At 46.8% G+C, this 14,455-nt stretch overlaps 1 protein-coding gene across 1 annotated transcript in view; it reads left to right on the forward strand.

The window, feature by feature from the left end:
- Positions 1–981: 981 nt before the first annotated feature.
- Positions 982–14,455, forward strand: part of LOC311115228 (serine/threonine-protein kinase MAK-like) — a gene marked incomplete at its 3' end in the record, with an annotated part of 36,040 nt that continues 22,566 nt past the window's right edge. The window contains exons 1-2 of the mRNA XM_084190424.1: positions 982–1,036; positions 11,190–11,329. Coding sequence (XP_084046550.1) covers positions 983–1,036; positions 11,190–11,329 — 194 coding nt within the window. The remainder of the gene's footprint in view (positions 1,037–11,189; positions 11,330–14,455) is intronic.

Here is a 14,455-nt window from a genome sequence, read left to right on the forward strand (position 1 = left end):
CTTCCTCTCTCCTCCCTCCTCTCTCCATCTCTCCCTCCTCTCTCTCTCCCTCCCTCTCTCTCTTCCTCCCTCCTCTTCTCTCTCTTCCTCTCCTCCTCTCTCTCTTCTCCCTCCTCTCTCTCTCTCTCCTCTCTCCTCTCTCCTTCCTCCCCTCCTCTCTCTCTCCCTCCCTCTCTCTTTCCTCCCTCCTCTCTCTCTTCCCCCTCACTCCTCTCCTCTTCCTCCCTCCGCTCTCTCTTCCCCCTCACTCCCTCTCTCTTCCTCCCTCCTCTCTCTCTCTCCTCTCTCTCTCTTCCCCCCACTCCTCTCTCTCCTCTTCCTCTCTCTCTCTCTCCCTCCCTCCTCCTCTCACTCCTCCCTCCTCTCTCTCTTCCTCCCTCCTCTCTCTCTTCCTCCCTCCTCTCTCTCTCTCCCTCCTCCCTCTCTCTTCCTCCCTCCCTCTCTCCTCCTCTCTCTCTCTCTCTCTCCTCTCCTCCCTCCTCTCTCTCTCCTCCCTCCTCTCTCTCTTTCCTCCCTCCTCTCTCTCTCTTCCTCCCTCTTCTCTCTCTCTCCCTCCCTCCTCTCTCTTCCTCCTGTACAAGTGCAAGGCGGCTCGAGTTCTCCACATTCAGTTACCAATTTATTTATTTATTTTCTTTCTTTACTTTATTAGGTGTATTTGACAGGGACAATGTATATTTATCAACATTTCTGTAAATGTGCAAGATTTAGGTAGCCGGAGGATCATTTTCATTAGTAGTCCCTTGGACATTCTACCTCCACCACCACTACTGAAAGGTAAAAGTGAAGATGTGTAGTCGTTTTCCTTCTGTGTTTCTAGAAGAGATGTCCTGTTGTCCAGTGGTAGCTCCCCCCCGGTGCTTGTCGTTGTTCTGACCTGAGACCCAGCCTGCAGCTTTGTGATCCTCGTCAGTCTGTGTGTCTGTTCTCCCAGAAGAAAGTAGCTGCTGTGTTCTGACTGCTACTCCTGATGTCTGACTCTATGGGGCTGCGTGTGGGACCAGGGCCGGGACCAGTCCAGACCTCTCCGCTGAAGGTGAAGAGAATCCTCAACAGAACCCTGTCTGCATTCTCAGAACCCTGTCTGCATTCTCAGAACCCTGTCTGCATTCTCAGAACCCTGTCTGCATTCTCAGAACCCTGTCTGCATTCTATGCTCCCATCATGTGATATTTTGTATCACGTTTTCGACCACTGAGACTCCGCACACTGCATTCTATGCCATTCTAGAATGCAGTGTGTGGAGTCTATGCCATTCTAGAATGCAGTGTGTGGAGTCTATGCCATTCTAGAATGCAGTGTGTGGAGTCTATGCCATTCTAGAATGCAGTGTGTGGAGTCTATGCCATTCTAGAATGCAGTGTGTGGAGTCTATGCCATTCTAGAATGCAGTGTGTGGAGTCTATGCCATTCTAGAATGCAGTGTGTGGAGTCTATGCCATTCTAGAATGCAGTGTGTGGAGTCTATGCCATTCTAGAATGCAGTGTGTGGAGTCTATGCCATTCTAGAATGCAGTGTGTGGAGTCTATGCCATTCTAGAATGCAGTGTGTGGAGTCTATGCCATTCTAGAATGCAGTGTGTGGAGTCTATGCCATTCTAGAATGCAGTGTGTGGAGTCTATGCCATTCTAGAATGCAGTGTGTGGAGTCTATGCCATTCTAGAATGCAGTGTGTGGAGTCTATGCCATTCTAGAATGCAGTGTGTGGAGTCTATGCCATTCTAGAATGCAGTGTGTGGAGTCTATGCCATTCTAGAATGCAGTGTGTGGAGTCTATGCCATTCTAGAATGCAGTGTGTGGAGTCTATGCCATTCTAGAATGCAGTGTGTGGAGTCTATGCCATTCTAGAATGCAGTGTGTGGAGTCCAGGGTCGTAAGCAGACCTTTCAGGGGCATGTGCTCAAAATGAAAAAATCATTCATAACATACCAAATACCACTGTAGCAAAAATGTTAACATCATCTCAAATGGTATGCAAGCTAGTTACAGTACCTCCTAAACATGATTGGCATGGGGAAAAGAGGGTGGGCTATCAGCTGATCATTGATGTTGATTTGATTTGATTTGATTTATGTACATCTGCTAGTTAGCTAGCTCCATTCCTTTTACTGATTGTGATTTATCGTCAATGCTCGTATCAAATAATGTTTTAAATCAATATATGGTACTGGGGTTTTATTAGGATCCCCGTTAGCTGTTGAGAAAGCAGCAGCTACTCTTCCTGGGGTCCACACGAAACATGACATAATACAGAACATTAATAGACAAGAACAGCTCAAGGACAGAACTATATACGTTTAAAACGGCACACATAGCCTACATATCAATACACACAAAATGTCTTGGTCAAATAGGGGAGAGGCGTTGTGCCGTGAGGTGTTGCTTTAACTGTTTTTCAAACCAGGTTTGCTGTTTATTTGAGCAATATGAGCTGGAAGGGAGTTCCATGCAATAATACTGTACGCTTTCTTGAATTTGTTCTGGATTTGATGACTGTGAAAAGTCCTCTGGTGGCATGTCTGGTGGGGTAAGTGTCTGTGTCAGAGCTGTATGTAAGTTGACTATGCAAATAATTTGGAATTTTCTAAACAATGTTTCTTATTAAAAGAAGAAGTGATGCAGTCAGTCTTTCCTCAACTCTTAGCCAAGAGAGACTGGCATACATATTATTTATATCAGCCCTCTGATTACAATGAAGAGCAAGACGTGCCGCTCTGTTTTGGGCCAGCTGCAGCTTATCTAGGTCTTTCCTTGCAGCACTTGACCACACGACTGGACAATAATCAAGATAAGACAAAACTAGAGCCTGCAGGTCTTGCTTTTTGGAGTGTGGTGTCAAAAAAGCAGAGCATCTCTTTATTATGGGCAGACCTCTCCCCATCTTTACAACCATTGGATCTATATGTTTTGATCATGACAGTTTACAATCTAAGGTAACACGAAGTAATTGAGTCTCCTTGTTAAGGCTTTCAGTGACTTCATTAGCTGTGGTTGCTGACACGTATATGGTTGAATCATCAGTGGCAGGTCATTGGTAAAAATAGAAAAGCGTATTGGGCCTAGAGAGCTGCCCTGCGGTACACCACACCCTACATGTCTGACATTCCAGAAGCTTCCATTAAAGAAAACCCTCTGAGTTCTATTAGATAGATAGCTCTGAATCCACAATGTGGCAGAGGTTGAAAAGCCATAACACCTACGTTTTCTCAACAACAGGTTATGGTCAATAATATCAAAGGCTGCACTGAAATCTAACAGTACAGCTCCCACAATCTTCTTATAATCAATTTCTTTCAACCAATCATCAGTCATTTGTGTCAGTGCAGTGCGTGTTGAGTGCCCTTCTCTATAAGCATGCTGAAAGTCTGTTGTCAATTTGTTTAAAGCAAAATAGCATTGTATTTGGTCAAACACAGTTTTTTCCAACAAGCTGATAGGTCTGCTGTTAGAACCAGTAAAGGCCGCTTTACCACTCTTGGGTAGCGGAATTACTTTGGCTTCCCTCCAGGCCTGAGGACAAAGACTTTCCTCTAGGCTCAGATTAAAGATATGACATATCGGAGTGGTCATAGAGTCATCTACCATCCTCAGTAGCTTTCCATCTAAGTTGTCAATACCAGGAGGTTTGTCATTAGGATTTTCCACCTCTCCCACACTAACTTTACAAAATACGAATTTACAATGCTTTTCTTTCATTATTATTATCTTCTGTTAGTTTGCCCACTTTGCCAATGAAGTAAATCATTCAAATAATTGGCAACATCAAATGGTTTTGTGATGAATAAGCCATCTGATTCGATGAAAGATGGAGTTGAAGTTGGAGTTCAAGTAATCCAAAGTTTTTTCTCCATCATTCTTTATATTATTGATCTTGGCTTCATAAGACAGTTTCTTCTTCTTTTTGTTGAGTTTAGTCACATAATTTCTAAATTTGCAGTAAGTCAGCCAGTCAGATGTGCAGCCAGACTTATTATCCACTCCTTTTGCCCCGTCTTTCGCAACAAAGCCTCCTTCACTCATGCTGCCAAACATGCCCTCGTAAAACTGACTATCCTACCGATCCTTGACTTCGGCGATGTCATTTACAAAATAGCCTCCAACACTCTACTCAGCAAATTGGATGTAGTCTATCACAGTGCCATCCGTTTTGTCTCCAAAGCCCCATACACTACCCACCACTGTGACCTGTACGCTCTTGTTGGCTGGTCCTCACTACATGTTCGTCGTCAAACCCACTGGCTCCAGGTCATCTATAAATCTCTTCTAGGCAAATCCCCGCCTTATCTTAGCTCATTGGTCACCATAGCAGCACCCACCCGTAGTCTGCGCTCCAGCAGGTATATCTCACTGGTCATTCCCAAAGCCAACACCTCCTTTGGCCGCCATTCCTTCCAGTTCTCTGCTGCCAATGACTGGAACGAATTGCAAAAATCTCTGAAGCTGGAGACTCTTATGTCCCTCACTAACTTTAAGCATCAGTTGTCAGAGCACCTTACCGATCACTGCACATGTACACAGCCCATCTGAAATTAGCCCACCCAACTACCTCATCCCTATATTGTTATTTATTTTGCTCTTTTGCACCCCAGTATCTCTATTTGCACATAATCTCTTGCACATCTATCTTTCCAGTGTTAATACTAAATAGTAATTATTTTGCACTATGGCCTATTTATTGCCTTACCTCCATAACTTGCTACATTTGCATACACTGTATATATATTTTCTGTTGTATTTTATGACCTTATGTTTTTTTTACCCCATATGTAACTCTGTGTTGTTGTTTTTATTGCACTGCTTAGCTTTATCTTGGCCAGGTCGCAGTTGTAAATGAGAACTTGTTCTGAACTGGCTTACCTGGTTAAATAAAGGTGAAAAAATATATATATATAGTATCTTTCAACCATACAGTTTTTTAATTCTTCATCAATCCATGGAGCCTCAACAGTTCTAACAGTCAGTTTCTTAACAGGTGCATGTTTATCAATAATTGGAAGAAGCAATTTCATAAATTCATAAAGTGCAGCGTCTGGATGCTCCTTATTAATCACATCAGACCAACACATATTTTTAACATCATCCACATAAGAGTCACAGCAAAATCTTTTGTATGATCTCTTATATACTATTTTAGGCCCAGCTTTTGGAACTTTGGCTTTCCTGGATATATATATGTAATTTTCATCATAGGTACACGTCAACTATATACTTATTTTCCACCATCATTTGCAAATAAATTCATAAAAAATCCTACAATGTGATTTTCTTGATTCTTTTTCCTCAATTTGTCTGTCATAGTTGACGTGTACCTATGATGAAAATTACAGGCCTCTCTCATCTTTTTAAGTGGGAGAACTTACACAATTGGTGGCTGACTAAATTCTTTTTTTCCCCCACTGTACGTGCAACTTCTGTTATCAGAATACGAAGATCGCCTTGAAAAGACGGGTCTAGACGCACAAAAGTTGATTTTTGTGCGTCTAGATTGTGTTCAGATCTGTCTGACCACTTCAGGAGGTGGTCAGGGATGCATTGTGTTCAGATCTGTCTGACCACTTCAGGTGGTGGTCAGGGATGCATTGTGTTCAGATCTGTCTGACCACTTCAGGTGGTGGTCAGGGATGCATTGTGTTCAGATCTGTCTGACCACTTCAGGTGGTGGTCAGGGATGCATTGTGTTCAGATCTGTCTGACCACTTCAGGAGGTGGTCAGGGATGCATTGTGTTCAGATCTGTCTGACCACTTCAGGTGGTGGTCAGGGATGCATTGTGTTCAGATCTGTCTGACCACTTCAGGTGGTGGTCAGGGATGCATTGTGTTCAGATCTGTCTGACCACTTCAGGAGGTGGTCAGGGATGCATTGTGTTCAGATCTGTCTGACCACTTCAGGTGGTGGTCAGGGATGCATTGTGTTCAGATCTGTCTGACCACTTCAGGAGGTGGTCAGGGATGCATTGTGTTCAGATCTGTCTGACCACTTCAGGAGGTGGTCAGGGATGCATTGTGTTCAGATCTGTCTGACCACTTCAGGTGGTGGTCAGGGATGCATTGTGTTCAGATCTGTCTGACCACTTCAGGAGGTGGTCAGGGATGCATTGTGTTCAGATCTGTCTGACCACTTCAGGTGGTGGTCAGGGATGCATTGTGTTCAGATCTGTCTGACCACTTCAGGAGGTGGTCAGGGATGCATTGTGTTCAGATCTGTCTGACCACTTCAGGAGGTGGCCAGGGATGCATTGTGTTCAGATCTGTCTGACCACTTCAGGAGGTGGTCAGGGATGCATTGTGTTCAGATCTGTCTGACCACTTCAGGAGGTGGCCAGGGATGCATTGTGTTCAGATCTGTCTGACCACTTCAGGAGGTGGCCAGGGATGCATTGTGTTCAGATCTGTCTGACCACTTCAGGAGGTGGCCAGGGATGCATTGTGTTCAGATCTGTCTGACCACTTCAGGTGGTGGTCAGGGATGCATTGTGTGCAGATCTGTCTGACCACTTCAGGTGGTGGTCAGGGATGCATTGTGTTCAGATCTGTCTGACCACTTCAGGTGGTGGTCAGGGATGCATTGTGTTCAGATCTGTCTGACCACTTCAGGTGGTGGTCAGGGATGCATTGTGTTCAGATCTGTCTGACCACTTCAGGTGGTGGTCAGGGATGCATTGTGTTCAGATCTGTCTGACCACTTCAGGTGGTGGTCAGGGATGCATTGTGTTCAGATCTGTCTGACCACTTCAGGTGGTGGTCAGGGATGCATTGTGTTCAGATCTGTCTGACCACTTCAGGTGGTGGTCAGGGATGCATTGTGTTCAGATCTGTCTGACCACTTCAGGAGGTGGTCAGGGATGCATTGTGTTCAGATCTGTCTGACCACTTCAGGTGGTGGTCAGGGATGCATTGTGTTCAGATCTGTCTGACCACTTCAGGAGGTGGTCAGGGATGCATTGTGTGCAGATCTGTCTGACCACTTCAGGTGGTGGTCAGGGATGCATTGTGTTCAGATCTGTCTGACCACTTCAGGTGGTGGTCAGGGATGCATTGTGTGCAGATTTCTCCTCAGTCTGGACGCCATCAGGCTACCGAAAGCGCATAGAGTAGGGCTGTCCCCGACTAAAATAATTATTGGTTGACCGAAAGTCGTCTGTTCTTTCGACCAATACATTGGACATTTTTTTAAATGTATTTTTCCATATAGGTGCTTTAATAAAATCAACTATATGCATTGAGCTTGGCTGATGCTTTAAGCTTACTGTTTGATGAAATAATACACAAATGACTCAAGAGGGAGCCAGAGATCTAGATAACCAGAATAGAAACATCTTAACCTGACCCAACCATTCTCCTCCCGCTCCTGCTGGCTTTAGCAGATTCTGCCATTACTCTCTGAAGTAGCCGGTAATAGGCTACGCGAGGAGTCGGCAACCTTTCTCATGTGGAATACTAATTTATTTTACCACTTCTACCAATGTGCGTACCAGTTATGGTTTTCATATGCACATTTTTGTGGAACAGTTTCATTTAATTTATAATAACATCTTCAAATCTCAAAATCATTGTCATGTGGATAATCGAAATTCTATCAAAATCTGCTGGGCGGCAGGTAGCTTAGTGGGTAAGAGCGTTGTGCCACTAACCGAAAGGTTGCTGGTTCTAATCCCCGAGCCGACTAGGTGAAAAATCTGTCGATGTGCCCTTGAGCAAGGCACTTAACCCTAATTGCTTCTGCAAGTCGCTCTGGATAAGAGCGTCTGCTAAATGACTAAAATGTAAATGTAAAATGTACAAACCTAAAAAGTAACTTCTATTGCCATTATCAACTATGTAAAAATAGCCTACATAAAGCCAACGAATAAAAACATTGCAGCCTGCAGGTAGAAAATATCCTGATAAAAATAAATGTCCTTTAAATCAAATTGGCTACGCATGGCCTGTCTGCAACGAACTTGAAACATTGTATCAACTAACTTGGGTCCGGCCCGAAACGTGCGCTAGTGAACTTGCAACATTGTATAAAATATTCTGGGCCCTCAGTTTCCTGCACCAGTGAGCTCGGGACAGACACAGCTGTAGGCTATTCAAGGGATAAGAAACAGGGCTTGACTTGGGCAGCAGCTCACCGGAGCGGAGTAACGGCACCTCACATTTTCTAGTGCTTGAGCTCCTGTTCCTCTTATAGAATATTAGTTCATAAGTATTGTGGAGCTCCTGCACCTAAATATAAACAGTACCGGCACCCAAAATGAGAACCGGAACCTATTTCAGTCCAAGGCTACCACTGATAATCAGGTAGGCCTATTTTATGACGTTTCCACTGGATCAGAGCATTACATTTTTCCCTTTCACGCCGAATGGTTACCGAAAGGGAGAGAGCTGAAAAGATTTTTCAAATACATTGAGGAACTATTGTAATTCTCAATGGATGTAAAAACAGACTTTGTTTGCTTGCTGTTTGAGGTGAAGAAAACATTACTTTGAGAAGCTCCACAGGTCATTAGTGGTGGTGCGTTAAGCCAATCATAAAGACTATCAGATCCCCAAATGGGCACATTTATAGGCCTACATTTGGGCGCAGGCCAGGTAGCCTATAGGCCTATTTCTAAGCGTAATCAGGTGCGCGTCCTTACTCAACATTCACAGGAGCGCTCCAAACAAAAGACAATTACTAAATTGAATTGACAAAACTCGTAGATGGAATGAAATAAACCAAAACTTGTTTCTCACTAGTGTTGCGTAGGTTGTGCGCTCTGCAAACAATGTGTCCACTCCGACAAGGAGAACGGTAAAAGGAATAATAATATATTGAATGCATTAACCAAACAAATTATAGGAATTAACAGTACATGGACCACTGGTGATATGTAATGGGGAATTGATATACACTCACAATCAAACGCAAACAATTCACACAATGAAGTTATGAAACAATGAATGTGAGCACAAATATGGCGGAGAGAGAGAAGTGCATCTGGGTCGTGGCGTGGTCCGACGTCTGCATGGTCGTGTCGTGGTCCGACGTCTGCATGGTCGTGGCGTGGTCCGACGTCTGCATGGTCGTGGCGTGGTCCGACGTCTGCATGGTCGTGGCGTGGTCCGACGTCTGCATGGTCGTGGCGTGGTCCGACGTCTGCATGGTCGTGGCGTGGTCCGACGTCTGCATGGTCGTGGCGTGGTCCGACGTCTGCATGGTCGTGGCGTGGTCCGACGTCTGCATGGTCGTGGCGTGGGCCGACGTCTGCATGGTCGTGGCGTGGGCCGACGTCTGCATGGTCGTGGCGTGGTCCGACGTCTGCATTTATAGCGGAGCTATACAGAGCCCTCCTCATTGTTACAACATTTGGAGCTTGATTTGACCTCTGCATGCCTCCGGAGGCTCCGCAGTTGTATCACACCCTACATATTGATCCACCGACCACAGTACGGATCAAGCATTAATTGGCTTTTAGTCGAAGCCTCCACAATGGATTAGTTCACTGAGATGGCCGCAAATATATACAGTACTAGTCAAAAGTTTGGACACACCTATTAATTCAAGGGTTTTTCTTAATTGTTTACTATTTTCTACCTTATAACAGTGAAGACCTCCAAACTATGAAATAACACATATGGAATCGTGTAGTAACCACATTTTTTTGTTGAAAAACAAATGATAGTCCAACTAAGCCCAAACCAGATGGGATAGCATATCACTGCAGAATGCTGTGGTATCCATGCTGGTTAAGTGTACCTTGAATTCTAAATAAATCACAGACAGTGTCACCAGCAAAGCACCTCCACACCATCACACCTCCTCCTCCATGCTTCACAATGGGAACTACACATGCAGAGATAATCCGTTCACCTACTCTGCGTCTCACAAAGACACGGCGGTTGGAACCAAAAATCTCCAATTTGGAGGGCAGATTTCCACCGGTCTAATGTCCATTGCTTGTGTTTCTTGGCCAAAGCAAGTCTCTTCGTCTTATTGGTGTCCTTTAGTAGTGGTTTCTTTGCAGCAATTCGACCATGAAGGCCTGCTTCACACAGTCCCCTCTGAACAGTTGATGTTGAGATGTGTCTGTTACTTGGACTCTGTGAAGCATTTATTTGGGCTGCAATCTGAGGTGCAGTTAACTCTAATGAACTTATCCTCTGCAGCAGAGGTAACTCTGGGTCTTGCTTTCCTGTGGCAGTCCTCATGAGAGCCAGTTTCATCATAGCGCTTGATGGTTTTTGCGACTGCACTTGAAGAAACTTTGAAAGTTCTTGAAATGTTCCGTATTGACTGACCTTCATGTCTTAAAGTAATGATGGACTGTTGTTTCTCTTTGCTTATTTTGAGCTGTTCTTGCCATAATATGGACTTGGTCTTTTACCAAATAGGGCTATCTTCTGTATACCACCCCTACCTTGTCACAACACAACTGATTGGCTCAAACGCATTAAGAAGGAAAGAAATTCCACAAATTAACTTTTAACAAGGCACACCTGTTAATTGAAATGCATTCCTGGTGACTACCTCATGGAGCTGGTTGAGAGAATGCCAAGAGTGTGCAAAGCTGTCATCAAGGTAAAGGGTGGCTACTTTGAAGAAACTCAAATATAAAATATGTTTTGATTTGTTTAACACTTTTTTGGTTACTACATGATTCCATATGTGTTATTTCATAGTTTTGATGTCTTCACTATTATTCTACAATGTAGAAAATAGTAAAAATAAAGAAAAACACTTGAATGAGTAGGTGTGTCCAAACTTTTGACTTCATCAGCAAGTCTCCAGAAAACTTGTTTTGGGAGCGAGAGGCACCTTTTCATTATAACATTGGAGGAAATATGTACCTAGCATGTGGGGAACGTGTTTGCTGGCCAAAACAGAAATACCTTATGTAAATAAGGTATTTCTGTTTTGTATTTTTTTTATAAATTAGCAACATTTTCTAAAAACCTGTTTTTGCTTTGTCATTTTGGGTTATTGTGTGTAGATTGATGAGGGGAAAAAAAACAATTGAATCGATTTTAGAATAAGGCTGCAACATAACAGAATGTGGAAAAAAATCAAGGGGTTTGAATACTTTCCCGAATGAACTGTATATAATATGCTACATCCCAAATTGCACCCTACTCCTGTTCAAAAGTAGTGCACTATATAGAGAATAGGACGCCATTTGAGACGCAACTGTGTAACGTTTTCCTACCCACTCTCTCCGCTGAAGGAGCAGCAGCAGGGCTGGAACCCGGCCCCGCGGTGGGAGATGAACCGCTATACCACCATGAGACTGCTGGGGGACGGCACCTTCGGCAGCGTGCTCATGGGCAAGAGCAAGGAATCTGGAGAACTGGTGGCCATCAAGAGGTGAGGGCATGGGTGAGGGGGCTGTGAGTGTGTGTGGGGGGGGGGGGGGGGGGGGGGGACTGTGGGGGTGGTGTGGGACTGTGGGGGACTGTGGGGGTGGTGTGGGACTGTGGGGGTGGTGGGGGACTGTGGGGGTGGTGTGGGGGTGGTGGGGGACTGTGGGGGTGGTGGGGGACTGTGGGGGTGGTGTGGGACTGTGGGGGTGGTGGAGGATTGTGGGACTGTGGGGGTGGTGTGGGGGTGGTGGGGGACTGTGGGGGTGGTGTGGGACTGTGGGGGTGGTGTGGGACTGTGGGGGTGGTGGGGGACTGTGGGGGTGGTGGGGGACTGTGGGGGTGGTGTGGGACTGTGGGGGTGGTGGAGGATTGTGGGACTGTGGGGGTGGTGTGGGACTGTGGGGGTGGTGGGGGACTGTGGGGGTGGTGTGGGACTGTGGGGGTGGTGGGGGACTGTGGGGGTGGTGGGGGACTGTGGGGGTGGTGTGGGACTGTGGGGGTGGTGGAGGATTGTGGGACTGTGGGGGTGGTGGGGGACTGTGGGGGTGGTGGGGGCCTGTGGGGGTGGTGTGGGACTGTGGGGGTGGTGGAGGATTGTGGGACTGTGGGGGTGGTGGGGGACTGTGGGGGTGGTGGGGGACTGTGGGGGTGGTGTGGGACTGTGGGGGTGGTGGAGGATTGTGGGACTGTGGGGTGGTGGGGGACTGTGGGGGTGGTGTGGGACTGTGGGGGTGGTGGGGGACTGTGGGGGTGGTGGGGGACTGTGGGGGTGGTGTGGGACTGTGGGGGTGGTGTGGGGGTGGTGGGGGATTGTGGGGGTGGTGGGGGACTGTGGGGGTGGTGGAGGCTGTTTGCGTCTCGACATGGTGTTGTCTTATTGTTCTTTTACGGTGACTTAAACCCTGTTAGACCAGAGCCACCATGGTAATCTGCCCTGAGTGATATCTTCGCGTCAGACCTTGTGGAGAAAGACTGTCTGCAAAGATTCTAGATGCAAAATATAGCCTAGCTAATAATAATATGGTAATGTGGTTATGTATATTATGTATATTATGTTATGTATATTATGTTATGTATATTATGTATACCCTACCTCTTTAAGGAATACCTGGGATAGTATAAAAGTAATCATTCTACCGCCCCCCTACCCCACCCCCACAAAATAAATAAAAATTCAAATAAACAAACAAAGAAAATAACAAAAATAAGGATACAAAATTTACAAAATTAAATAAATAAAATAAGAAACAATATATATATAAAACAACTGAACATTAAAAATATACTCTACAAATAAAAAATTTGAAAAATAAATAAATTGTAAAGTGGCGCAGTGGTCTAAGGCACTGCATCGCAGTGCTAGCTGTGCCACTAGAGATCCTGGTTCGAATCCAGGCTCTGTTGTAGCCGGCTGCGACCGGGAGACCCATGGGGAGGCGCACAATTGGGCCAGGGTAGGGGAGGGAATGGCCGGCAGGGATGTAGCTCAGTTGGTAGAGCATGGCGTTTGCAACGCCAGGGTTGTGGGTTCGATTCCCACCTGGGGGCCAGTATGAAATTTAAAAAATATATAATGTATGCACTCATTAACTGTAAGTCGCTCTGGATAAGAGCGTCGGCTAAAATGTAAATGTAATGTATATTAAGGCTGCCTTGGTAAGTTCTCGTGTATGTTCCATACTTTCAATACTTTTATAAAAACTATTGGTCGCCAAATCCGGAGAAATTATGGACCATGTAAAGAACTGTTGGTCACTAAATCCGGCTAGAAGGACCACGTAAAAAACGGTTGGCTGGTACGCCCTCACCCGTCTGAGCGGTTGGCTGGTACGCCCTCACCTGTCTGAGCGGTTGGCTGGTACGCCCTCACCTGTCTGAGCGGTTGGCTGGTACGCCCTCACCTGTCTGAGCGGTTGGCTGGTACGCCCTCACCTGTCTGAGTGGTTGGCTGGTACGCCCTCACCTGTCTGAGCGGTTGGCTGGTACGCCCTCACCTGTCTGAGCGGTTGGCTGGTACGCCCTCACCCGTCTGAGCGGTTGGCTGGTACGCCCTCACCTGTCTGAGCGGTTGGCTGGTACGCCCTCACCTGTCTGAGCGGTTGGCTGGTACGCCCTCACCCGTCTGAGCGGTTGGCTGGTACGCCCTCACCTGTCTGAGCGGTTGGCTGGTACGCCCTCACCTGTCTGAACGGTTGGCTGGTACGCCCTCACCTGTCTGAGTGGTTGGCTGGTACGCCCTCACCTGTCTGAACGGTTGGCTGGTACGCCCTCACCTGTCTGAGTGGTTGGCTGGTACGCCCTCACCTGTCTGAGCGGTTGGCTGGTACGCCCTCACCTGTCTGAGCGGTTGGCTGGTACGCCCTCACCTGTCTGAGCGGTTGGCTGGTACGCCCTCACCCGTCTGAGCGGTCGCCTGTGAATGTCCTCACCCGCTGTATACTTACAACTGATTGGTTTGGTTCTGCCCACTATAGTGCTGTCCAGTTAGAACATGATGTTAAGGCCCACACTGAACACTTGGTCACCACCACCACCACCACCACCACCACACACGCAGACACAGCTGTTTCCATTTGAGGATATTTATATGATTGTGGTCATCCGAATGACTTGGAATCTTATTGTTGTGGTTATTTTGATACACGCACAACATTCAGACATTCGTGTTACTGTCGACAATTTAAAAAAAAAAAAAGTCCTCAGAAACATGCGTCTTCTCCTTTCGGACAACAATAACACTCTGACCTGAGTGGGCGGGTGCAGTGTCCAGATGCACATTTCCAAGCGCTCTGATTGGTTGGGAATGGCAGGGCTATGACGGGTGAGGGATAACTAAGGTAGGCTGAGCAGCCGAACTAACGGGACTGAAGGGAAACTGAAGGGACCGTGGGGGGACCGTGGGGGGACCGTGAGGGGACCGTGAGGGGACCGTGGGGGGACCGTGGGGGGACCGTGAAGGGACCGTGGGGGGACCGTGAAGGGACCGTGAAGGGACCGTGGGGGGACCGTGAGGGGGACCGTGAGGGGACCGTGGGGGGACCGTGAGGGGGACCGTGGGGGGATCGTGAGGGGACCGTGGGGGGACCGTGAGGGGACCGTGGGGGGGACCGTGAGGGGACCGTGGGGGGGA

Source organism: Coregonus lavaretus (genome assembly GCF_964263955.1).
Source record: "Coregonus lavaretus genome assembly, contig: HAP1_SCAFFOLD_4625, whole genome shotgun sequence".
Lineage (NCBI taxonomy): Eukaryota > Metazoa > Chordata > Actinopteri > Salmoniformes > Salmonidae > Coregonus > Coregonus lavaretus.